Source organism: Trachemys scripta, chromosome 11, assembly GCF_013100865.1.
Source record: "Trachemys scripta elegans isolate TJP31775 chromosome 11, CAS_Tse_1.0, whole genome shotgun sequence".
In the NCBI taxonomy this organism is placed as follows: Eukaryota; Metazoa; Chordata; order Testudines; family Emydidae; genus Trachemys; species Trachemys scripta.
In genome coordinates this window covers 37,610,910-37,637,407 of record NC_048308.1, presented here as the reverse complement: position 1 = coordinate 37,637,407, position 26,498 = coordinate 37,610,910, and the positions used below count along the sequence as shown (strand labels likewise).

Here is a 26,498-nt window from a genome sequence, read left to right as displayed (position 1 = left end):
TCTTTTTTGTAAAGATGAACTGGTCATTCAACAGGAATCTTTTGAATAGGTGGAAAAACCTAGGTAAGTCAATTTTCTCACTATGTAATGGTTAAAGATAAGTGCCTACTCCTCTCTTGGATACATGTAATATTTCCAAACCATTGTATGATTTCTCCTAAATCAAGGAGTTCCCAAATATTATAAACACATGATTCCTGGAAAGTGCAAACTAGCAATACACTTTTCTGTGATCACTGGGACATGGATTATATTGCAAGATATTTCTCTGTCTTTTCTTTACTTATGAATCATGCTTCTGGCGTGTTCAGTAACATGCTGTTTTAAGATTCTTAACAGCCCATAACTTAAATGCAGAAAAGACATGAACACAGGGCCAAGTTCAGCAAAGCATTTAAACGTATGCTTAATTTCAAGCACATACTTAAGTGCTTTGTTGAATGTGTGCCAATGTGCAGAAGAAGTCTGCAACAGAAGGCTCTAGAGTATAACTGCCAACTGTGCACTTAAGCAATTTCTTGGCTTTCTTTTTACTGATTATTAATTCTATCTTCTAACATGAAGAGTAGGTGGGTATGACCTGATTATTGTTTTGACTTGAAAATGCAGGTTGAAGATTAGAGTTGGCTAACGGCACAATATTCTACTAGGCCACTAACAGCACTGATAGTCATTACTGAGGGACATATTGAGAACTACATTTAAGGAAGTACTTTAAAAAAATACTTTTCACAGTTTATGCAGTTTGTTTACTTTCTACAGGGAGATCTCACTAATCACTTCAATTTTCTGTTTCTCATGCACTAGTATAATGCTATTATGTTTGGATTTCTAACAATGCATGGGGAAGAAAAACAGTCATCTAAATATTTCTATTCAAAACTGGTGTTAGTCCCCCTTAAAAACAAAACAAAACTGCACATTTAAATTTTAATCCTATCCGACTTGACAACATACCTCTAAGTAACATGAAGCAAATTAATAAATTACTAAGTGCAAGACAAGTTACAGAACATAAGGAAATATTTGATAATTTTCTTGTTGATAACATTTAGGTTCTTACTTCCTTTTTCTTTCTTTCTTCCTCCTTTCTTTTCTTCTCCTCCCTGATTTGCGCCAAGCGTTGCTTTTTGCGCTCTAACTCTGCCTTCAATTCACTTTTGTCAGACATGGCTGGAATCCTGATCAACATGAAGTGATTATTAAACAAGTCATATAATACAGACAGTGAAGTATTTTTAACATAATGGACTTCCATGATTTTTCAAAAAAGTAGTCAGTTTGATAAAATATACTTATTTGGCCTACTAAAAACAAAGCTGTGAAACAAAGCCTTAAGGAGCCACCTAAACATTTATTACATCATATCCAGATTTCCCTCACTCAGCATATCCTGCTGGCTACCAAAAGATTAGAGCCTCTAATCCTACAATGTGTCTCTGCATATGAAGAGAGTCAACTACACTCAGGATCCAGGCATAGGACAGTAGCAAGGAGAATATCAACAAATAAGGAACTGCTTTTGTATTTTAGTTCATTTTAAATGTTGCAGTTTAACAGTGTAGTATGTAGCTGTATTAAATCTATATTCTGAATCATATGAGGAACGCCAACTTTATTATGAACTAAAAAACAAGGTAAGTATAATTTATTAGAGAATACAATTTGAACTATACAAAATGTAGATTACTCAATTTTTTTTTTTTTTTGTCTAGTGTTTACTGTCAAGGATTCCAGTGTATTTTTCAAAAGAAAGATGCAGACATAGGTGGATTCAGAAATGCATGGTCAATTATATGTTCTACTGTGAACACAGCAAGGTTTCCCAAATTAAACAGGTTGGTAGAGGTGGAGAGTTCATTCCCATTAAACAAAGGTACCAAAAAATTAAAATACAGATCAGAAGAGCGGTGGAAGAATAAGGGATCAAATTTGCTGATGCAACATAAATCCAAATTATGTTTTAGGAAGTTCTACAGTGAACAAGAGGAGGAGCTGTGAATTCCCTTAAACCCCGATCGGGCTAACAGTGATGCACATGCTTAAGCCCCAGTAATGGAACTATTCAAGCGCCTGAAATCATGTTTGCACAAGCACTGCTTTCCAAAGATGATGAAGCTAAAAGCCGTAAACGATTAATTGACAGCTGTTTCTTTTTTCACGTACATGCATGTGTGCATGAGAAAAGAAACATACCAGAAATTTCATATATTTAGTTCAATATAAATGTTGATTTTTTCTATTTTAAACATAAAATTGCCAATAGATTAGTTTTTAAGATCACCAAAACAACTTCAGAGATGAATACGATCACTGCATATTTTTGTTTAGTTTTTAATAAAGGAATTGGAAGTTTAATACTAAATTTACACAGCATAAATTATATAACATGTGGTGGCTCCAATACAGAAAGCCAGCTTCACAGCACTGCTGCAACTGGAAAAAGATGAAAAATTGATCTGATTAGGTGCGTCTTCCTGACCTGGTACATTATCAGCAGCTGCAACCAGCCTCAGCGTAAACCAGAGACGCCTGAAAGGGGCTGTGACAGCGGGGATAAGCGAACAACGGGTGAGGGAGAGCTCGAGGGGACACCCGCGCACGGTGGCTGGGCTGTTGCTGCTGCACAGAATCGTGCTGTTACCCAAAGGTGACTGCATCGGCGCACCCTGGAGCCCTTAGGGCTGGAAGGAGACGCCACCGGCATGCCTAGGCTCACCCATTACAGCAACCGGGGCGCTTCAGCCCAGGGCCCCCTCCCCACAACACAAGGCAACAAGCGCCTCCCTCAGGCATCTCCGCCTGAGACGGGGCTAGCCGTCTCCCCACCCCCACAGTGCCCCGGACCATCGCCTTCTACTGCCCAGCGTGTGGGGCCGCCTCGCCCACCACAGTCCATGGGAGGAACCTGCTCCCCCTCTCCCCACTGCCGGCGGTACCGGGGGGGGGGGGGGAAGGGTGTAGCTTCTCCTCCCCGGGCGGCACTGGGTGTGGGGGGAAGGGGCGCCCGACTCCTCTCTGCCGCTAGCGCAGGCGAAGGGCGCGGCAGTGGCTGGTTCAGGGGCTACGGGGCGCTCCCCTCCCTCAGGACACGTCGGGGACGGCGCTAACCTGACAGCAGAATCTCTCTCCGCCTAAACCACCGCTCAGAGGCTCCGCGCCCAGCTCCGCTTTCACCTCTTCACAAAGGCGGTGGCAACGTCGGGCGAGCCGGGAACCTACGGCAAGTGCGGAAGGACATACCAGCTTCTCTCGGCAGAACGCGCACGCGCGTCAAACCCTACGGCGCTCGTGGAGGGACATATTCACTTTTCGACACAGAACACGAATATAATGAAGTGTTGGCAAAAAGCTGCTGACACTGCCCAGGAGGGCTCACCTCCAGCACTCGAAATGAGGGGCCTGAGAGCGGCGCCTAAATGGCATAAAATAAACCCAACATTGCTCCTATAGCGTCAAGTACGGAATTATGGCTGAGGAGACCACAATTCCCAGCATGCATTGCGGCTCCCTTGGGCTAACACTTCCCAGCAGGTAACGCGGCCAGGCCGCAGCCCCAGGAATGGAGCAATGCATTCTGGGGGCTATCCTTTCAGCAGGAGCATTGCATGCTGGAAAGTGTAGTTTCAATAGGCCACATCGGCATACTGAGAGCGTACGTAGCCAGGGACCGCAGTATAGGAAGGGCACGGTGGGTGCGGTCACGGTACCGCCCTGTAAAAAGCAACAGAGAGTGCTGTGGCACTAGGGTGACCAGACAGCACATGTGAAAAATTGGGACGGGGTGTGGGGGTAATAGGAGCTTATATAAGAAAAAGACCCAAAAATCAGGACTGTCCCTATAAAATCGGGACATCTGGTCCAGGGCCGGCTTTAGCAAGAGCGGGGCCCAATTCCTGGGGGCGGGGCTTGCAGCAAGCCCCGCCCCCAGGACCCGAGCCGCGCGGGGGAAGACAGGGGGACCCGAGCCGCGCCGCGGGGACGACCGGAGCCGCGCCGCGGGGGGGGGAACGGGGGACCCGAGCCCCGCCGCGCCGCGGGGGGGACGGGGGGGGACCCGAGCCGCACCGCGGAAGCCGCGGGCTGGAGCCAAGCCGTGCCAGACCCACTGGGGCCTGCGGGAACGGGCCGCACCTCCCCGGAGCCCTTCTCCCGCCCCCCAACCCAGCTTACCTCGTGCTGCTGGCCCACCCCTGCTTCCTCTCAGACTTCCCGCGAATCTCTGATTCGCGGGAAGCAGGGGAGGGGGCGGGGCGTGCAGGGGAGGGGAGGAGGGGGAAGTGAGCTGGGGGCGGGGCGGACAGCTGCAGCGCGGGGCCCTCTTGGCGCGGGGCCCAATTCAGCCGCATCGGCTGAATCGGCCTAAAGCCGGCCCTGATCTGGTCACCCTATGTGGCACCTTTAAGACTAACAGATGTAGTGGAGCATAAGCTTTCGTGGGTGAATGCCCACTTCGTCGGATGCAAGGTGCCGCCCTGGTCACTCACGAAGAAGACTCTCAACGTGTGTTAACTGCTGGTCCCTTTACAAACAGGTGTGCGGACATGGCACTGCTGGGCCCCAAGAGCTCCCATCCTTATCATATTCATGATGAGATGAGATAGGAACAGGGAAAGGCATTTCCCACCTTGTTCTGGCTAGGAACACAATCAGGGACATCGCCTGCTCCAACCTCCACTTACTAACATGTCTACTAGTGATGGGACAGTAATGTCACTGGGTTCATAAAGAAGCAAGAAGGCTATTGGGAATTTCACTGTTTTGTGCGGGGTGATACCAAAGCCCCTTAAATGCAAGTGCCAGGCCAGTACTAAAGTTTCACACAAAGTAACTGCTTTGGTGTGAGGGCCAAGCTGGGTGAAGTTACAAACTAGCTGGTTCTGTTAGGTTCTGCAAGAGGATAAAAATGAAATTAGATACAAATTACTTCAGTATAAGTGCCAACTAGGGATGAATTTGTGCACAAAAAACCTGTTTTAACATGAGTGCCAAACTAGAAGTGAAATTACACACAAATAAACCAATATGAGTGTCAAACTGGGTAAAATGAGATTACATTAGTCCAAGTCACTTTGATGCAAGTGTTAAGCTAGAGGTGATGTTGCACACACACTGTTTCAATGTGAGTGCTGGGCTGGGGTGAAGTTACACACAAACAATCAACTTTGATTCAAACTCCAAGCTAATGCTGAAGTTACAAATAAAGAAATCCCAGTTTAATAATATGGTTAGTAAGGTTAAGACAAATATTCCAAAAGATAATGGGTTGCCACTTGTCCACTGGGCAAACCCTCATGAAGATTTGCCCTTTTTCCTGCAGGTTAAGCCAAAGCCATAGGCAAACCTTGCCACACTCAGTACAGGGCTTGATCCTTCAAAATGCTGATCCCTGTGATCCTGAGTTAGCAAATCACTTATGCACACACTTTAAGCATGTTATTAATGTGGACTACTCATGTGCTTAAAGTTAAGCACCTGCTTTGCTAGATTAGGGCCAGAGTGCACAGCACCTTGTAAAACTGGATCTGTAGAACAGTGATACTCAGACTGAGGTTTGCAAGCCACAAGTGGCTCTGTGTCTCTCCTTTGCAGGACATGATATGAAAACACTCTGTGATTTAATTATTAACCAATCTAAGTTATTAACCAGTCAGGATGGTTGTACTATGTTATTAGCCAATTGTAGTTAATAAAATAATAATATTTGGTCAGTCACTTTGTTGTATACACACACAAAATATTTTCCCTGTCATACTGTTTAAATATGAATATATAGTATTTTAGTAAATGAAACAATGAATTCACACTACTGTGGTTCTTTTGGGTAATGCTGATCACTAATTTGGCTCCTGAACCCCTGAGGTCAGTATCACTGCAGTAGAGCAAAGACCTGCATTAGTTAGCTCAAGAGTCAGGGGTCCAGATCCTCAGGTGGTGTAAATTGGCATAGCCCATTAAATAACAATGGAGTTGTGCTAATTTACATCTGCTGAAGAAACGCTCCAGTGTTTCCTGGTTGGCTTGCTTTTGTTCTCAGAATATGTAGTCTCAAGCCTGCATTCATGCCACTTCAGGCTGTGATTTTGTTATATCATAAACTAGAGGTCCCCAAGAAGTGGGGTGTGACCCCCCTTTGGGGGGGCAGAGGAACATTTGGGGGGCATGATGGGGCCCAGGTCAGCCCCCCCCATGGGACGGAGGGAGCGCCACCCAGCCCCACTCTGCACCCAGCTATGGCCCCAGCTCCTGATCCTGCGCCCAGCCCCTGACCGTGGCCTAGCCAGGGCTCTGCTCCTGGTCCTGGCCCTGGCCCTGCCCCCCAGCTGCCGCCCGAGTCTTGGCCCCCTTACCCTGTCCACCCTCCCCCCATACCCCCGGAACCATGGCCCCAGCCCCGGCTCTGGGGAGCCATGGATAGGGTACGGGGCGGGGCGTGCAACCCTGAAAAGTTTTGGGATCGCTGTCATAAACTAAGCAGGTTAGTACATGACTGATATGTCTCCAAGGAAAACTCAGATTGCTGCAAGAAGCAGTGTTGATTATTCAATAGCTTGTCTGTTCTGTGAGTCAGTACTGAACCATTGACCTAGAATACGTTTAGGGGGAATTAGAAAAGGTGTCTTGTGTCCTGGCTGCTACTAATCATTAAAGAGGTATTATTCATAAGAGTAAGGGTGATACCATTCAAGGGAGAATATAAATGCTTCTCAGTGAAAGTGGCAGAGGAGATTTCATGATATGCAAGAAAAGGAGCTGCACCTGCCTTTCAGTGATGAGAATGTGAAGCCGACAATAATGAACTTCCACAAACTATCTTGTGTTTGAATTTCATTGCTAAGGGCAATATGTCTTCTGAAAATTGTGTGTGCCTGAAAACAGGAATGAACTATATTTTAATTTTATTTCTTTAATGTTATATATTTAGATATTTTCTGCTTCTTTTTTCTCTGTATTTTGATATTAGTTAAGAAGTCATTTTAAAATGTTTTGTAAGATTTTGAAATATTTGCAAATTCTTTCAAAAGACAGGTTACAGGAATCAAATAATACTTCATATATAAGATTCTATGCAGAGAAAAACATATTAATCCTTAGCAATGAGAATCCAAAGAAGAGATTGTCATATGGACAGGTTAAAAAAATCATGATGAATTTGGCTCATTGATTTTCTTCTTTCTCCACAACCACTTCTGCTGATTAGTTTTTAAAATAATTTTATTTGGGGCAAATTGGCAATGGTGTACAAACATCTACAGAATGTTAATTCAGATACAGTGCAGATCCAGCGCCAGCATAAATCCATCATTTCCTTACCTCATCCCACTATTCCCAAAGTAAAGCTGCTTAACAGGGCATCTGAGAATTCCTTTTGAATAGGGCAAATGCTGGCTGGCATTGAGCCAGCATAGCTATCTCTAAGCTTCACCTGTTGTTGTAGCATCTTGTACTACAGGGATCCCCAGCTGTGTAATAGCCTCTGTCTCCAAGCCTGTGTACATTAGATTGAAGCTGCTCTAATTTATCCTGGGAATACAGTTGGCCCTGTCTACTCCCAGGACTGGGGAAATGTAGAGGTGCCTTTTAGCTTCCTTTGTCCAACCCACACCTCACCTCCTATGCCTAGCACAGCTGGGCCAGACCTGGGGATCTAGGCTGATGACTCTACAGCTGTTTGGGAATATTCTTTGTCTATAGTCACCTTGAAGGAATATTTTTTTAGTCAAGCTTTTATTGTATTTTCAGGAATAATAAATCCTGTTGTCTCTTTTCTTTGAGCCATTGTAAACCTGATTCAGATTTTGCTAATTAAAGTAAGCATTTTAATTGTCTCGTTCTCCTTGCATTTCAGGAAAACTTCTCAAATACAGGTTGGGAACTGTGACGTGCATGAACTGACAGGCAAGTCTTTTCTCATAATGTGATAGTATTACTTTTCTGTTATCTTTATTATTGTTCTAGCCTGTGTTTTTTCCCTTTAGAAGATTTCCTACACCATTAACACAGGGTTTTCCCCCTGTTATTTCCCCTGCTTGATACACATATTTTTCTCTTAGTATCAAAATAAGGTGATGGTGAATTATGAGTCCCCTGAGAGATGAGTACACTTTTGCAATCTGATAACCTCTGGCACAAAACACATATACTGGTGAATGGGCCAGCACTTAAGAGTGATTCACAACTGAGCATTATAGAAAATAGAGGTTCAAAAATTCAAGGTAAGTTCCTTTTCCTCAGTGTGGTCTATGTACTATGCTCTCATTTTTTCCTATTATGTGGTTAAGAAGAGGGGAGATAATGAAGGCTTCTTAAAGGTCCCTATAATGGACCCAAACCTGGGCTAGTTATAATGGTTTAAAAAGATAGAATGAAAACACAGCCAAAAGATCAGCACACAAAGAACCATTTCCAGATATACTACAGGCTGTAATAGAGTCTGTTCTCAATTTGTGCATCTAACTCCCATTAACCCTTACAGGGATTATGTGTATGCACCAAGGGCAGAGTATGCCTGAATGTTTGTTAGAAGATGCTATAGGAGTTCCTTATAAATTTATTATATACATTTTGTTAATTAAAATAATTAATAGGATAAGTTTGGAGAGATGAAGCATCTCATTTTTCAGTCACATATTTAATTTTTTACATTTGTTTTTAACTTGTAGGATAAAATATGCTCTTTGCTGAGATTTTGTGAAGATTAATAATTGTTTGTTCAGTCCTTTGCAATTATAAATACTTAGTGTTATTAGCAGTATTATTTACCATAATGTAGCAATTGCCAGTTACTAACATGCAAAATGTTTTATAACTTCAGAAAAAAACAAAGATTACATAAAAGAAAATAATCTTAAAGCTACAAACCAGGGAACTATATATAGGTTTCTAATCCTAGGTAGATTTAAAGCCTTTCTGGTTATAGAAAAAGTTGAGTATGCTGATGACAAGTAATAAACATGACAAAGAACAATAAAATATAAGGACATAATAATAATTCTTTGCATTTATACATTGCCTTTCATCTGAGAATCTCAGAATCATAAAAGTGCAGGGCTGGAGGCAGGGCCGGAGCAACCCATTAGGCAACCTAGGCGGTTGCCTAGGGCGCTAACATTTGGGGGGTTGTGACCGCGGTGGCCGGATCTTCGGCCGCCCCAGTCGTCGATGGTATTTTGGGGGCGGGACCTTCTGCCGCCTCTGTCGGGGGCGGTATTTCGGGGGCGCTCCTGGCTGGAGGCACCTTGAGCAATCATTGCGTCCAGTCCCCTGTGCTAAGGCAGGACTGAGTAAATCTAGGCCATCACTGACAGGTGTTTGTCCAACCTGTTCGTAAAAACCTCTAATGATGGGGATCCCACAACCTCCCTTGGAAGCATACTCCAAAGTTTAACAAACCTTATAGTTAGAAAGTTTTTCCTAATATCTAACCTAAATCTCCCTTGCTACAAATTAAGGTCAGTACTTCTTGTCATACCTTCAGTGGACATGGAGGACAATTGATCACAGTCCTTTTTATAAGAGCTGTTAATGTATTTGAAGACTGTTACCAAGTCCCCTGTCAGTTCTCTTTTCTCAAAACATGCCCAGGTTTTTTAACTTTTCCCCATGGGTCAGTTTTTTGTTGTTCTCCTCTGGAGCCTCTCCAATTTGTCCAAATCTTTCCTAAAGTGGTGCCCAGAATTAGACACAGTACTCCAGCTGAGGCCTCACAAGTGACAAGTAGAGTGGGACAGTTACCCCCTGTGTCTTTTAAAAAAATTCATGTTAATACAACTCAGAATAATATTGCCCTTTTTCACAACTGCAGCACAGTTGTATTCAATTTGTGACCCTCTATAATCCCCAGATCCTTTTCAGCAGTACTACCACCTAGCCAGTTATTCCCCATCTTGTTGTGCATTTGATTTTTGACTTCCTAAGTGAAGTACTTCACACTTACCTTTATTGAATTTCCTCTTTTCGAATTCAGACCAATTCTCCAATTTGTCAAGGTTGTGTTGAATTCTAATCCTGTCCTCCAAAGTACTTGCAATCCCTCCCAGTTTGGCAGAATCTGCAGATTTTATAAGCATAATCTCCAATCTATTATTCAAATCATTTATGAAAATATCAACTAGAACTGGAGCTAATAGTGTAAATGAAAATATAATCTGGCCCTTTATTGAGGATTCAGTAAGAACCTTGACAATGTGATGGACAAAGTCCTGAAATATGATGTGCAGTTAAACTACAGAGAAAATGTGTAAACAACAATATTGCATTCAATCATACATTTTTCTTACTTGCCTTAAAATTGAAACAAATCCCTCATTTAAAATAAGTAGCAAGGCTATAAGTAGTTGAAAAATGCAGTTCTGCCATTGTCAGAAAAACCTACACTCCTGGCTCTTACCTACAGAAGGTAGGGTGACCAGATAGCAAATATCAGAGGGGTAGCCGTGTTAGTCTGAATCTGTAAAAAGCAACAGAGGGTCCTGTGGCACCTTTGAGACTAACAGAAGTATTGGGAGCATAAGCTTTCATGGGTAAGAACCTCACTTCTTCAGATGCAAGTAATGGAAATCTCCAGAGGCAGGTATAAATCAGAGTGGAGATAACGAGGTTAGTTCAATCAGGGAGGGTGAGGTGCTCTGCTAGCAGTTGAAGTGTGAACACCAAGGGAGGAGAAACTGCTTCTATAGTTGGATAGCCATTCACAGTCTTTGTTTAATCCTGATCTGATGGTGTCAAATTTGCAAATGAACTGGAGCTCAGCAGTTTCTCTTTGGAGTCTGGTCCTGAAGTTTTTTTGCTGTAAGATGGCTACCTTTACATCTGCTATTGTGTGGCCAGGGAGGTTGAAGTGTTCTCCTACAGGTTTTTGTATATTGCCATTCCTGATATCTGACTTGTGTCCATTTATCCTCTTGCGTAGTGACTGTCCAGTTTGGCCAATGTACGTAGCAGAGGGGCATTGCTGGCATATGATGGCATATATAACATTGGTGGACGTGCAGGTGAATGAGCCGGTGATGTTGTAGCTGATCTGGTTAGGTCCTGTGATGGTTGCTGGTGTAGATATGTGGGCAGAGTTGGCATCGAGGTTTGTTGCATGGGTTGGTTCCTGAGTTAGAGTTGTTATGGTGCGGTGCATGGTTGCTGATTCACAGACAACCTGCCAACCTTAAGCATATTCTCACCATATTCTTAGATCAGCTACAACATCACCGGCTCATTCACCTGCACGTCCACCAATGTTATATATGCCATCATATGCCAGCAAATGTGAAAAATCGGGACGGGGGTGGGGGATAATAGGGTCCTATATAAGAAAAAGACCCCAAAATCGGGACTGTCCCTATAAAATCGGGACATCTGGTTACCCTAACAGAAGATCTGTCCAGAGTGGGAAGACAGAAGTAAAAGCTGGCTATTTACTGCAACAAAACAGGCCCTAAAGCTCACAGGAACAGGTCCAAAAGTGGGTGGAGATATCTGCACAGGGCAAAGACATGACATCAGGGAGATGCACTAATTCACAGTATCTCCCAGGCAACCTCTGCTGTCAGAGTTCTTATGTCCCCTTAGCCAGAACTTCAAACTGTCCTTTTCTGGTTGGATAGTTGTGTGAGAATGGTATCAATATGGTGAACTCCCCAACAGTGGTGTTGGCACAGTTGCCTCCATGGGTACAAAGAGGGATGTAATCAAGCTCTTTATCTTTTTGGGATGTATAACAAACAGTTGTAGATGCCATTCATCAACTCAACTCATTGTGCAAAAATTGGGTGACTGTCAATGAAGGATGTTGTAAGTGAACCATATTTTGATTTGTTTCTGAATCAGCTGTTTTTTGTAGCATTTCTCCAAATTTGACGTCAACCTTTGAAAGTTAAATGTAAAACCAATATGTCTTCATAGGATTTTAGCCCTTTATCTGGAAATATTTTCCTAACTTTTTATAATATAAAGGGAAGATTAATACATGTTATAGGCAGGAAATATGTATTTGAACAGGTAGTCAATCTCCCTGCTAGTCACTGCTGGTGCTAGCTGAAGTGGGACCTAAGCAGCAATAATTTTGCGCACCCCAACACATATTAATAATTATTTGGGGGCCCCCTTGAGCTGCTCGGGGCCCTAAGCAATTGCTTAATCTGCTTATGCCTAGCACTGGCTCTGCTATTTGTGCAGAACAGTTGTTCACTCTAGTTTTAGAAGTCCTAAACCGTAGAGCTATCACCACTTCCCCTGCGAGACTTTACACAGACTATGTAAATGAACCACTCTGAATTACTCTATCTAATCAAATCTGTTTGATAAATGTTTTGGTATATCTTTTCTCATAAAGTACTCTGGTCTTTAAAAGTGGTTTGGTTTAACAATAAAATTATTTTAGAGCAAAAGTCTCACATTTTTATGTCCTAACAATCTGGTTTGAGTCATAGGGTGTTTCATTTTTTAGTCTTGATTGTTTTAGTCTGTATTGGGATGCAAAAAAGCAATAAATAAAATATTAAAAAATTGAAAAAGGCCTTCTTTTATGCTTCTAATACAATGGAATACATGTGTTAAATTGTGTGGAATTAAATGAGTTTATATCCATCCTTTAACATGGGATTTTAAGACTCAAGAAAATCATAAGACAATGAAAAGCACACATCACATGATGTTAGAAATTTAAACAAATACTTTTTTTAGTTTTTAAAAAGCTGAGAGAAGTATGCAATTTCCTGCAAGGAAGGTATATTTTGCTGCTATGTATGTGTAGAAGTTGATACTCTACTGCTGGCAAATTTTTATCCAATAAATGCTTTTAACCATAAGGGTAATCTCCACAGGTCTCAGTGGTTCTTAGTGTTCAATTTCCTGTGGAGTCAAATCTGTCCTTTCTGTCAGTCATAAGTTATGTCAGTTATAAGATGTGTAGCCTGTTTGTCTTATGGAATCGCAGTTTGTGTTTTGTTGTTTGAGTTATTACTGGAGCAGAAGTACTAGTATAAAAGAAACGTTAAAGATATGCCTTCAAATATGTTCCTTTCTCACAGGGGACTGCCCACTAGCCTGTCACTAGAGAGGAATGTACTATTACTTCACATGTGTGATGTAGTATATCTAGAGTTAGCACAGCAGATCATGTAAATCTGAAGGGATTGATGGTGATAGTGGGCCTAATTCTCATTCTTGAAACTACAAACCTAAAATTATACACACATAAAAATATTTCTATCAGGTAGTGGGCTGAATCTCATTCTTAAAACTACAGCTTCAACCTTTACACCCAATTCAAGGTCCCTTTACTCTACTGGAGAGATGTAGAGCAGTCGTAATGTAAATGAGAATCAGGCCTACTGTACGCCACTAGCACCTGGACCCACAAGAGGGCTCTTCAAGGCTGAGAAGAGGTGGAACATTGCTGCAGAGGTGGCTGAGCCCATATCTACATTGAATGGTGGAGATCAGCACTCAGAGGTCCCTTTCATGTGTGAATCTGGGAGAGTACAATGTGGAGCAGTATTTTGAGGTTATGTTTTGTGATTCACATTAGCACAGGAAGAAAAGGAGAGAAGAAATGATAAAGAAATTACTCTGGTGTTTAAGGAGACTTCAGCATAGCTCATTATTAAATTGTCTGTCCAGGGTATGAATCATTCCCAGAAAGTAAAGAATTTAGGATGCTTTGAGTTTTAGTGCAGCCATCTGAATTGAGAATTTGACTATATTCCCATTGCAGTCATATCAATTCTCAAGTTTTCTCAGAACAGAAAGCCATCATTAGAGATGGACAAACTTAAGAAACCTTGCTTTACTGAGCTATCGCATAAAATCCCTACAATTAGCAAAATCAGAATCCTGTTGAACAGCCTTGAGGTAGCAGCCCAGTGTTACTACCACTCAACTTGAATATGTACCTTGATGCTAGGTATCAGAATACTGATGGATTGCTATGTAGGTCTTCAAGGAGAGCTCCCATAATAATAGCCTGAGTACAAGGCTTTGGTTGCAAATGTATTTTGCCCCATGGAAAACAAGGCACCAAATTCTGTCCTGGCATAAATGGAGTCAACTCCTGCTGGCTTCAATGGAAATTATGCCTGCTCACACCTAGGCTGAATTTGCCCCAAGGTTTAAGAAAATGGAAGAAGTGCAAACAAATATTCTAAGTTAATCAGAAATGAAATACATTTGTTCTGTAACGATATACATGACCTGTAATGATATGGTTCACCTTTAGTCCAAATTAACTGTTTTTACAGTAAATTATGGTAAAATTGAGGTTAAAAGTGACCTAAGTATAGGTGAAGAGCTGCCCTACATCCATTATGTTGTTTATATTGCTCTTTTCATTCCAGGGATGTCATCTGTTTGACCTTTAGTGTTTTTAATTATATATTTTATGAGTGCATTTGCAGAAAGGGGGAGGTGGTCTTTATACATTATTTTATTCACGATGAAGACTTCATGTTTTAGGGTATCTCTACACTACCAGCCTTACCGGGCACAGCTGTGATGCTGCAGCTATACTTGCTAGAGCGATGAAAGGGGCTTTTCCACCACAGTGGTAAATCCATCCCTCCAAGAGGTGGTAGCTGAGTCGATGGAAGAATTCTTCCATTCAACTAATGGTGTCTACTCCGGGGCTTATAAGGGCATCACATCTTAACTGTGCCTCTCACACCCCCGAGCAATGTAGCTAGGTCATCCTAAATTTTGATATAAACTGGCCTTAGTGAACTTTCAGCACAGCTTTTGTCCTTTGGGTGTAATCTAAGCATACAGCATGATAAAAATTGATAGGTTTTACATAAGAGACTGTAGCAAGGTGGTTCCCCGCCGCCCTGGAGAGGGACGAGCCCCTCCGGACGCCAAAGTGGGCAGACCCAGTGGAGCTTGTGCCTGCCCCCCAGAGGTCAGGGTGCAGGACAGGAAGTACAAAAGCCCAACCCCAGAGCTCACTAGTGTCCCGGACGCTGGAGAAGCCAGATGCCCATGGCCTAGCTCCTGGTTGGGAGTCTCCTGCAGTTTGCGACCGACCCGAGGATGGGCCAGACGCTGACCAGACCCCAGAGAAGCTGTTAAGCCTGCCGTGGCAAGTTATCCAGAGGAGCTGCCAAGCCTACTGCTCGCCGGGTACCCGGAGGAGCCCCTCGTGCTTGATTCCTTGGAAGACTCTGTCCAGAAGCAGGTACCTCTAGAGGGGGAGGTAGGAAGTAGCCCGGGGGCAGCCAACCCTAGTCTGGCTGCAGCACACCCAGAGCCGATGTCAGTGTGTTGCGGTCAGGATGTTGCGGTCTGCTGCTGCTAGGGCCCCGGGCTGGGACGCAGTGGAGTGGGTGGGCCTGCGTCCCCCCTGCCACCCAATATGCGGGTGGCAGTCTCCCCCTCTCCCAGGTTCTTCGGAGCCAGGGTCTAGGCCTCCTGAACTTATTTGTCTGCTCAGCCCCTGCCTGAGGGCCTGAGCCACAGACTCTCTACTGCCCGCCCTGACCCAGGGCCTGGGCTTGCATATTGAACTGTTTGCTCAGCCCCTGCCTGAGGGCCTGAGCTATTGACTGTTTGTTGCCCCGCCCTGATCCAGGGCCAGGGCTTGCTAATATTGAACTGTTCGCTCAACCCCTGCCTGAGAGCCTGAGCTGGTGACTGTTTGCCGCACAGTCAGGCTAATTCCCCGACTCACCTGACCTAAGTAGTGAGGTGATCTGGTTCTCTGCCGCCCCGGATGGGGGATGAACCCCGGCCGAACCCTCTACACGTGGTGGAGAATGCGGGCACCGTGATCCCCCGATCCTTGTGAGACGGGCTCTCTGGAGGAGCGGGCCCGAACGACCATGGGTATGGATAAGCTCATTAAGTTCTTAGCCGAAAGCCAACAACAGCAATAAGCCGCCCAGCTCCAGCAGCAGCAGCAGCTGGTCCAGCAGCTTGGGACCCAACAGCAACAGCTGATTTTTGGAGCTGAGATGCCAGAACCGGGACCACCTGCAGCAAATGGCGATCTTGCTGCCCCCTCCTGCAGAGCCCCATCTTGCGGGTGCCACTGGACCACCCAGCCTAGCACCTCCCATCCAGTTGACCAAGATGGGCCCCAACGATGACCCAGAATCCTTTGTTGTGACTTTTGAAAGGGTGGTGTTAGTCGCTGACCGGGACCACCCAAACCGTATATCGGGGCCTGTCCACAGACACGGCACAGGACTACACCCAGGTAAAGGTGACAATCTTAGATGCTTTGGACATTAGTCCAGAGACCTTCCGACAGCGGTTCTGGAGCCTGGTCTACCCTACAGGGGCCTGACCCCGGATGGTAGCCCAAGACTTAAGGGAAGCATGCAAGCAGTGGCTACAGCCCGAAAGCCGAACCCCAGATGAGCTCGTTGAACAAATTATTCGGGAGCAGTTCGTCCATATACTCCCATTGCAAGGGAGGGCCTGGGTCCTCCGCCATCAGCCTACGACGTTAACTGCTGCCATCACACTGATGGAGGATTTCCTCGCCGCTGAAGCACCGGTGGGACCGATCATTCGAGCTGCCCCACCAGGACCGGAGCGCCCTAACCCAGAGAAAAAGGGGTCCACCCGGATTGAGCCACGAAATCCGTCATGGGGCCTGGAGCCCCGACCTGCCGAGGTCCCAGTTCGACAGGCCCCGGCACCTCGACCCGATCCCCGAGGGACCAACCGAAGCCCTCCTAGGGGCCAGACGGGAACACTGTCCTGGCCTGGGCGCTCGGACCTTGGCCCCTGTTTATCCTGTGGGAAATATGGCCATTTACAGTGGGACTGCACTGAGATAGATTGCAGCTTTGGCTAGGTCTGCACGGGAGAAGCCCGCGCCCGACACCCACAGGCTGCCAAGATTACGGTGCCAGTGGTTGTCGGGGATTGCCCAATCTTGGCCCTAATTGACTCAGGCTGCGGCCAGACCTTGGTTTGTCAAAGCCCAGGCCTCCAGGCTGACCCACGCCTGGGACGATCCATCTCCAGTGCATTCACAGCAACGTATGACCCTACCCCAATGCCCAAGTGTGGCTGACCATGGATGGGGTCACACGATCGATGGTGGTCGGCCTGGCTCCTCGGCTTGTCTACCCGGTGATCCTGGGGTGGGACTGGCCAGACTTCCCGGAAGTCCTCCACTCAAAGGCCGATGAGTGTCCCGCAGTTACCCCAGTACTTGAAGGGTGCCTCCCTGATACCCATGCGGAGGGGGGGGAGGCACCAGACCCCAACTGACCGGAAGAAGAACCCATGGACCCCCCTCCAGAAGCTGCTGCTGAGCCCCTGCTTCACATTGACTTTTGTCGTGACCAAAGGGCAGATCCCACCCTCAGTCACGCTTACGAGCGATGAGCCACGGTCGATGGGGCCGTACTTGACCCGCACCGGGCGAAGCAGTGGCCACATTTTGAACTGCAGCAGGATCGGCTCTATCGGGTAGAATGGGACCTGCGCACTGGAGAACCCCAGAGCCAACTACTTGTGCCTCAATGTCACCGGCGGGCAGCAATGACGCCCATGACATCCCAGCTGCCAGGCACTTGGGCCACGAAAAGACTCTAGCCCGGATACTGACATGCTTCTTCTGGCCCGGCGTGCATCAGGAAGTAAGGGACTATTGTAACTCCTGTCCAGCGTGCCAGCTAGCCGCACCCCCGCGGCACTGAAGGCCCCATTGGTCCCCATGCTCATTGTCGAAATGCCCTTCGAGCGTGTGGCCATGGACCTGGTGGGGCCCCTCCCAAAAAGCACCACTGGATTTCAGTATGTGTTGGTCCTAGTAGATTGTGCTACCCATTTCCTGGAGGCAGTGCCACTGCGGAGCATCACCACCCGAACCATTGCGGGCGAGCTCATGAAGCTCTTTGCTTGTGTAGCCTGCCCCGGGAGATCCTCGCTGACCAAGGCACCAACTTTACCTCCCAACTGCTGCGGCAGGTGTGTGGACTCCTGGGGCTCAAGCAGTTGCACACCTCCATCTACCATCCACAAACCGACAGTTTGGTTGAACGGTTTAACCGTACTCTAAAAGACATGTTGCGCAAATTCACCCCAGCAGAAGTTCGCCAATGGGACCAGCTACTCCCGCCTTTGCTTCTGGTGATCCGGGAGGTGTCCCAGTTCTCGACGAAGTTTTCCCCCTTTGAGTTGTTGTATGGCCACCGCCCACAGGGGCGCCTGGACCTGATGCGTGAAGCCTGGGAACAAGCTCCATCACCAACCCAGGGCCTCTTGAAGTACGTCCTCCAGCTCCAGGAATGCCTCACTCAGGCCGGGGCGCTCACCCGGGAAAACTTAAGGGCCACCCAGGAGGCTCAAGCACAAACTTATAACCAAGACACGCAGAGCCGTGATTTTAAACCTGGGGACTGGGTCCTGCTTCTCCTGCCCCGAGCGAGTCAAAGCTACTGGCCCGCTGGTAGGGCCCCCACGAGGTAGTCTGGAAGGTGGGGCCCGTCACCTATGAGATCAGCCAACCGGACCGACGTAAGAAAACCCAGCGATACCATGTCAACCTCCTGAAGCCCTGGCAGGAGTGCAAGGGCTTGTTAATTACCCCCTACCCGCTGGAGCCAGAACAGGGCCCCCATGCTGCCCTGACCCAGGACACCAAAGGGCCCCAGCTTGCGGAGACCCTCACAGATGAACAATGCAAACAAATCTGGTGCCTCCTGCAGGCATTCCCACGGACCTTCACCGGCCTGCCGGGCTACACAACCCTGGTTTATCATACCATTCAGACAGAACCTGGGGTAGTTATCCGAGAAGTGACAGGCCCTTGCCACACTGAATGCGGCAGAGCGTCAAGGAAGAGGTACAAGCCATGCTAGAGCTGGGCATAATTGAACCCTCACAGAGTGAGTGGCATAGCCCGATAGTGCTAGTACCCAAGCCCGATGGGACGCAGCGCTTCTGCAACGACTTCAGACGTGTCAACGCTATTTCTAAATTTGACGCGTATCCGATGCCTCACGTAGATGAGCTGCTTGGCCTGTTAGGGGAGGCTTGCTTCCTCACCACATTTGACCTCAGCAAGGGCTACTGACAGATCCCCCTTGATCCCGCTTCAAGGGAGAAGACCGCATTCGCCACCCCAACAGGTCTGTACCAATTCACCCGGATGCCCTTTGGCCTCCATGGGGCCTTAGCCACATTTCAGCGGCTGATGGATAGTGTCCTCCAACCCCATCGAGACTATGCGGCCGCATACTTGGATGATGTGGTCATCTACAGCCGCCACTGGGAAGATCACTTGGTACGGGTAGCTGCACTCCTGAGATCCCTGTGGGCCACTGGGTTGACAGTCCACCCCAAAAAATGCCGCATTGGGTGGCAAGAGACTACTTATCTGGGCTAAACCATAGGGAACAGACAAGTGAAGCTCCTCATGGGAAAGGTCCAGGCTCTGGCGGCCTGCCTGCCTCCCACCACAAAGCATCAGGTGCGACAGTTCTTGGGGCTCGCTGTCTATTATTGGAGTTTCATTCCCCATTTTGAATCTGTCGCCGCCCCTTTGACCGGCCTTTTAACCAAGGACAGCCCTCGACGTGTAGTTTGGACCCAGGAATGCGAAGACGCCTTTCAGGAACTCAAAACGAGTCGCTGCCATGAACCGGTCCTCTACAGCCCAAATTTCAACCAAGACTTCGTCCTCCAGACAGATGCCTCAGAGGTAGGACTGGGCACTGTCCTGTCCCAAGAAATAGATGGGGAAGACCATCCGGTCTTATATATCAGCCAGAAATTGTTTCCACGGGAGAAGAACTACGCGGTGGTAGAGAAGGAGGCCCTTGCAGTGAAATGGGCTTGTGACACCCTACGTTACTCCTTCTTGGAGCCCAGTTCACCTTAGTCACTGACCACGCCCCGCTTCAGTGGCTGAACAAAATGAAAGACAATAATATGAGAATACAGTGTTGGTACCTGGCGCTACAGCCCTATGCCTTTACGGTTTGCCATAGGGCAGGCAAGGACCACGCTAATGCTGACGCAGCAGCAGATTGTCTGCCGCTGCTCGGGCCCCAGGCTGGGACACAATGGAGTGGGTGGGCCTGTGTCCCCCTGCCACCCAACGTGCGGGTGCCAGTCTCCCCCATCCCAGGTCCTTCAGAGCCAGGGCCTAGGCCTCCTGAACTTATTTGTCTACTCAGCCCCTGCCTGAGGGCCTGAGCTACTGACTGTTTGCCACACAGCCAGGCTAATTCCCCAACTCACCTGACCTAAGTAGCGCGGTGGTCTGGTTCCCCACCGCCCCGGAGTGGGGACGAACGCCGGCTGAACCCCCTACAGAGACATTATTTATAATTTTTTTTAAGTAATTTTCATTATGTTTTTTGAGTGAATGGTGTAGTTAAGGAGCCCTCTTCTGGTAAAAAACAAATTAACAGTTGTCACTGTTTCAATTGCCTGAAATCTAACAAGTATGGGGGAGCTTTGTTTGAGTTTGAGTTAATAGTATATCTGAGACAACAGATATTAATGGATGAGGTAAATCCATGAATTCCAAGGAAGTAGAATCTCTTAAAAGAATTCCCTAGAATCAAACAGTGGGTTTTTTTGTTGTTTGTTTTTTAATGCTTGCTTGCCTATCTGTAGGGGTTTGTGTGAATTTTTAGTATGTAGAACCCATGTAGAACAGGGGTCATGGATATTAAATCAAAACTGTTATAACCATGTAGTCAGAAGTTGAGAGAATTTTTCTTTTTGTTAGCTCTGCATGCTGGTACTAGCAAAATCTAGCACAGAGTTTAAGATGTATATGTAGGATCAAAATCTAGCTAAAGCTGTGGGTTTTCCGGCTACTGAGGTGTGCAATATTTAAATAGCTCTCTCCTCTAATTTTAGAAGAAATTTTCCTCCATTTCCACTCCAAATGAAACAATTGCATACTGTAGCTGTTCTTCACCCTAGTGATGAGGAAAGAATTGCCACATATGTAAACCTACAGACCATAGATACAAGGGCAGATTTTGGTCAGTTATTGGGATATATTTGTAATCATTAATGTTTTTAAAATCCAAGGTAAGGGTGTAACAAAAATGGAGTTATACAATTAAGTAATTATTATTATTATTATTTTATTATATTCTGTTCTTTGGTAAATTGAATGTTTTTTTAGAACTCACTTTCATGGGAGGGAAATTGGTTTTGTGGTTAGTACACAGAACAGAAAATCAGAAGAACTGGATTATTTCCCCATATCTAGCACATATATCCTGTTTCCTTTTTTGGGGCAAGTGAGTTAAGACCCGATCCGCCTCACATTGATGTCAAAGGGAGTTTCTGTGGGAGCAGAATCAGGGTCCTTATTCTCTCTAGGTCTCAGTTTTCCTTAAAATGGGGATGATAATACTATTTTACAAGTGAGGCTAAATTCATTAATATGGTAAAACATGTTGAGCTCTTTGAATGGAAGGCACTATATACAGTAAGTGTAAAACATTATTGTTGTTAAAATTGGATCCATTCTGTGTACAGTATAAGAGCTTTTCTTAACAGAGAAATCAGTAAATTAATCATACTTTATATGTACATAACTTTCTATTCAAGGATCCCAGCCCACAGCATTTTTAGTAAACTGATGAGGCTACATCTACACTACGGGGGAGGGGGGGAGAGTCGATTTAAGATACACAAATTCAGCTACGCGAATAGCGTAGCTGAATTCGACGTATCGCAGCCGACTTACCCTGCTGTAGGGACGGCGGCAAAATCGACCTCTGCGGCTTCCCGTCGACGGCGCTTACTCCCACCTCCGCTGGTGGAGTAAGAGCGTCGATTCGGGGATCGATTGTCGCGTCCCATCGGGACGCGATAAATCGACCCCGAGAGGTCGATTTCTACCCGCCGATTCAGGCGGGTAGTGTAGACCCAGCCTAATGGAGAAAGCTTTACAACACCTCTGTGAGGTAAGTATGACAAGTATTAGCCTCAGTATTATAAATGGGACAGCTTAGGCACAGAGGTCTTAGACAATTTGACCAAGGTCAAAGCGCCACTCAAGAGAGAGAGCCAGAAGTAGAATCCAAGACTCAGGTTCCATGGTCTAACCACAAGGCCACATTATCTCTCATAATTAAAAATAATACTTAGAAGTAAACCTTTTAAATGACTGAAATTTGTCATGTCTTCTATGGCTAAAAGGTTACCTCTTTCAAGATGGAAATGTTCAGTGGACCTTTAGTTTAAACTCATAAAATCTGCTAAAGGAAATTTCAAACATTTCCATTAAGAAGGCAAATTACTTCTCTTAGGAAAGGATCAAATGCATCAGATAGAGTGGGTATGCTATGTTAATGATAGGAGGTGGGGCAGTGAGGGTAGAAGAATTGATGGGACACTTACAGTTCAAGGAATTCAGTGCTTTTCATTTATGCTAGAAAAAATGTAAATGATGTCACCTTCTCCTCCCGGTGCAAAGTTATCAGGCAGACATCACTAAATGCATCATATATCTGACATTAAAATGACTAGAAGGTTATTTCCTTCTATTTCTTTCCTCTTGGAAATCTTTCAAGATTTTATTATAGATAAAAAAAACCCTGCATAATGCTGCAGGAAACAAAGCTTTGGCTAGAGTCTTACTACTGGATTATTGCCATTCTATCTCAATGCTGATTGAAATCCAGGATATTTGTATCAAAGCCATAATGAGATACTGGCAAATATCTTTCTGCCCCACTGGAAATGTAATCTTTCTGTTGAACGTTTTGTCTTGGTGAATTTCATCTGCAACAGGAATAGGCATTTTGCATTTGAATCAAGTAGGTCACTGCTTTGGATCAGATGATGTGGTATATACTCTACTCACCTTTAGATTAAATTGATCCTTTACTGTGTTGAGTATAAGACAGTGAATTTTTAGAAGAAATTATCTTATTGTTTCATCTAAATGAATTTTGAGTAATAGTGCTATTACCCCTATTTGAATTGTGCATATAACTATAAAATGACTGCCAATTGCAGTGCAGCTATTCCCTCTATAACCAATTACTCCTTGATATTAGTACATTTTAAATACTCAATTGACTTCTTTCATAGAAAAAATATAATCAGATACTTTCCATGTAATTTTATAGTTCATAAAATTTTCCTCAGTTCTGCACCAGTAAATGTATGGTCCAATAAATAATTATTCAGAATATTGAACCTTTTAAAAACAATGTGTACAATTCATGCACAGCATCCTGCTCATCTTACTCTCAGAAATAGTCTCATTGACTTAAATAAGAGAAGCACCATGTAAGCCCACAATATAGAAAGTTACCCCTTGTGATCTGAGTGGGTAGGCAAAAATGTGGGGCCTAGTAGGTTATTCCACTTGGGAGGAGAAATTGGTGACAGTCGGGTTTTTTTTTTTTTTTGATGCAGTTTTGTTTATTTACAAAGAATGTATAAAGTCTGTGTCTCTGAATGCAGAAAGAATCAAATAACATGAAACAGCTTTTATTGCTTGTAGCACCAAGAACACTTTTCAGCCTGACCCTGACCCAAAAAGCTCTCCCAAGGTTTCTTCCAGGGTCAGCCACTGTGTTTGTAGCAGCTCCTTCAGGTGCACACATGCGTTCTCTCTCTCTTTCACTCTCGGTCTTTCCTTGTTTTTATTTATTTATTTATTTATTGGTCTGTTCAGCCTTCACACATACATACTCCACGTCACACGCCCTTCCTGCCACCCAAAGCAAAACTCAGGAAAGGCTCCTTTTATCTTAGGTAAGTTCATGTACTCCTTTTGCCTAGGGTTACTGCATTGCAATTTCCCAAGGACACTGGCAAGGGGAAAGGTAGGGAGAGTTGGAGGGGAAGTGTACAGTTGGGGGGTGCTGGAGGGCAGTGTGTGTATTTGGAAGGAGTAGTGGGGGTTGCTGGAGGGGTGTGTGTGTGTGTGTACTGGGAGGAAGTATTTGGGGTGCTTGAAGGGGTATTGGGGGGGGCTGGAGGTGGTACCTATGGCCTCACACTTGAGGTGGGGGGGGCAGTGTTGTGCTCTCTGTTACGATAGCACAGGCTGGCACAGACCCAGGACGCAGCACTAGCCTGTCAGTCAGAGCCTCCCTGTGGGCCTCTCCCCCTCCCAAGGGCAGGGAGCCTGGGCCTTGCCCTGGCCCTGTCACCTCTCCCAACCCTGTCACCCCTCCTGGCTGGGCTCTGAGGCCTCGTGGCGGCAGGCAGACCAGCCAAGAGACTCTTGGCAGCTTTGCTTACCTGGTGGGCTGGGCCAGGGCGGGTGGGATCCAGCAGCTGCCGATGCAGTGGAAGGTCAATCAGTTTATGGAAATGGGGGTTCTTTCTGAGCTGCAATGTCTGCTCCTCAAGGAAAAATCCCGGACATTCCTCTTCTTTCAAAAATCTGCCCAGACGGAGATTGGCGGACCAAAAAAGAGGTCATGTCTGGGAAAACCTGGATATATGGTAACCCTGCATTTGGCTTATGCTTACAGTTATGTTAATTGAAGGGTGAGTTTACACCTATCAATCTCAATGGGGTTTTAACTCAACCCATAACAAGGTTTCACCCAGCTCATAACACCAAAGTGCATCAACAAACTGTAAAATTGCCAGTAAACTTACTTTTTTTTTGATACTATAAGATAAATTCTACTGTGTGTGTGTGTATATATATATATATATATATCAACATTTTGTCATCTTTTGTTAAGATATGAAAATATGCGTTTAGCATTTTGGCTTCGCAAAAAAAAAAGATGTGTAGATTTTTTGGTATAAATGCAAAGTGGTTGTGCATATAGACTGGGATTTTCAAAGGGGCCTAAGGCAGTTATGTGCCCAACTCCCCTTGAACTCAGTGGGATTTGGGTGTCTAACTCCCTTAGATTACTCTGATAAATATCAGTGATGACATATATGATTATAATTATATTTGCGTACACATATTATGTTCAATACCTCTCCTTTTGAAGTCAGTAGTTTTCCTCCCAAAATAAGCAAATCAGAGCAGGATTGGGTGCATTGATCACATTATTTTCAATTTTAATATATGGAATAGTAATCTTACAACTGCATTTGGTAATTTAGGGTCCAGTCTTGCTCCCTCTGATATTATTAGCATAACTGCCATTGTCTTCAATAGAAGCAGGATCAAGCTAATAAAGGGGATATTAACAAGGGAACAAATAGCAGTTAGGGGCCTAGATTTGATCCTGCTCCATTGAAAGCAATGGGAGTTTCACCATTAATTTAAAAGAAAAAAGGATCAAGCCCCAAACTCCCATTGAAAGTCAATGGGAATTGTGTGCCTTACTATCATTTGTGCATTTGAAAATCTCCCACTAAATAAATATAGATAAATTAATCTTTTTGATATTGGAGCTTATTTTATTAAAATAAATGCTATAAATTCATGTAGAATATAGATTTCTTGTTATAGCAAAATAACGTCACATCTAGCATTGGAAAATCATTTTCTTTTGTTTGTTGAAACATCTCTGGCCTTATGGAATTTTGATGTGATCTTTTTGCATTTGAATTGTTTCTGTACTATAAGGCATAGTGCTAGTGCTAGAAGGCTGAGAGATGTGAAAGTATTATGTTATGAATGTGGCTGCATTGGACTGAAATACATTTTAAAATAGATATTTGACATAGGTGCTGTAGTGATTGAAAATTCTGGTATAATGTCTGTTAAGAAAATGTTGGTACTGTTTTAAATGAGAATTCTTTAATCCACACTGAATTTAGATTTGCTTGAAATTTGTCAGCGTAATCAGGGGATACTAAAAATATAATTTTGAATGAAAAATAAACAACTCTCATAGTAAAAGTTGGATGGAATTGCAAAGTCTGATCTGGATAGTCATTTTGAGTCCCCCACCACCCAAAATTAAAGTATATAGTGGACCAGATATTCAGCTGTGGCTGAGGAGTACATAGTACAAGTTGGGATGTGGGATGATGGAAGGGTGGCATAAAGCTCACTTTTGCACTTCTCAAATCCTGGACTAACTCTGTGCCAGTCCAGTCTTGGCCCCATAGGGCCAAAATAGTATCTTGAGTCAGCAGGGTACAGAAATGCTTCCTTTGCTCCAGTAACACCTCCAGCACTGAGAGCAGGGAGTGAGTGGCCTAGTCTCCAGGGCCAGATTCTGCTGGCACACCTGAGAATCTGGATAATTTAATTGCATTATTTGCTGAATAGGATATCACATTGGCCATATGATCATTGTGACATACCACTGTACAATCCAGACTAATGAGCTGCTGTGTCACCCTTGCCCTGCAACCTTGGCTGCCTTACAATGCCTTGCTGAAGTAACTCCCACCTGGACCACTCACAAACAGCCTTCAGCTTGCATGTCACACAAAGTGTCTGTGTGTAACTGCAGCCTGCTAGCCATACTTGGGTTATACTTGGCTCTCACCAGCCTTGGTTATATTGCAGGGTGACACTAGCATAGCCCTCATCTCAGATTTTCCTCCCAGAAACGTATGTCTTGTTCTGCCCAGCCCTCTGCTGTACAATAAAATCATTTGAGTCCGATATTCCTCTAAGGGAATAATATGAA

At 45.0% G+C, this 26,498-nt stretch overlaps 1 protein-coding gene across 4 annotated transcripts in view; it reads right to left on the bottom strand.

Moving 5' to 3' along the window:
* The window catches only part of DYNC1I2 (dynein cytoplasmic 1 intermediate chain 2), a 50,067-nt gene extending 46,799 nt beyond the window's left edge, over positions 1 to 3,268 (bottom strand). For all 4 annotated transcript variants that reach the window (XM_034785536.1, XM_034785539.1, XM_034785538.1 and 1 more), the window contains exons 1-2: positions 3,112 to 3,268; positions 1,064 to 1,181 (exon numbers count right to left, since the gene is read on the bottom strand). In XM_034785536.1, coding sequence (XP_034641427.1) covers positions 1,064 to 1,171 — 108 coding nt within the window. In that variant the 5' untranslated portion in view covers positions 1,172 to 1,181; positions 3,112 to 3,268. The remainder of the gene's footprint in view (positions 1 to 1,063; positions 1,182 to 3,111) is intronic.
* Positions 3,269 to 26,498: the final 23,230 nt, after the last annotated feature.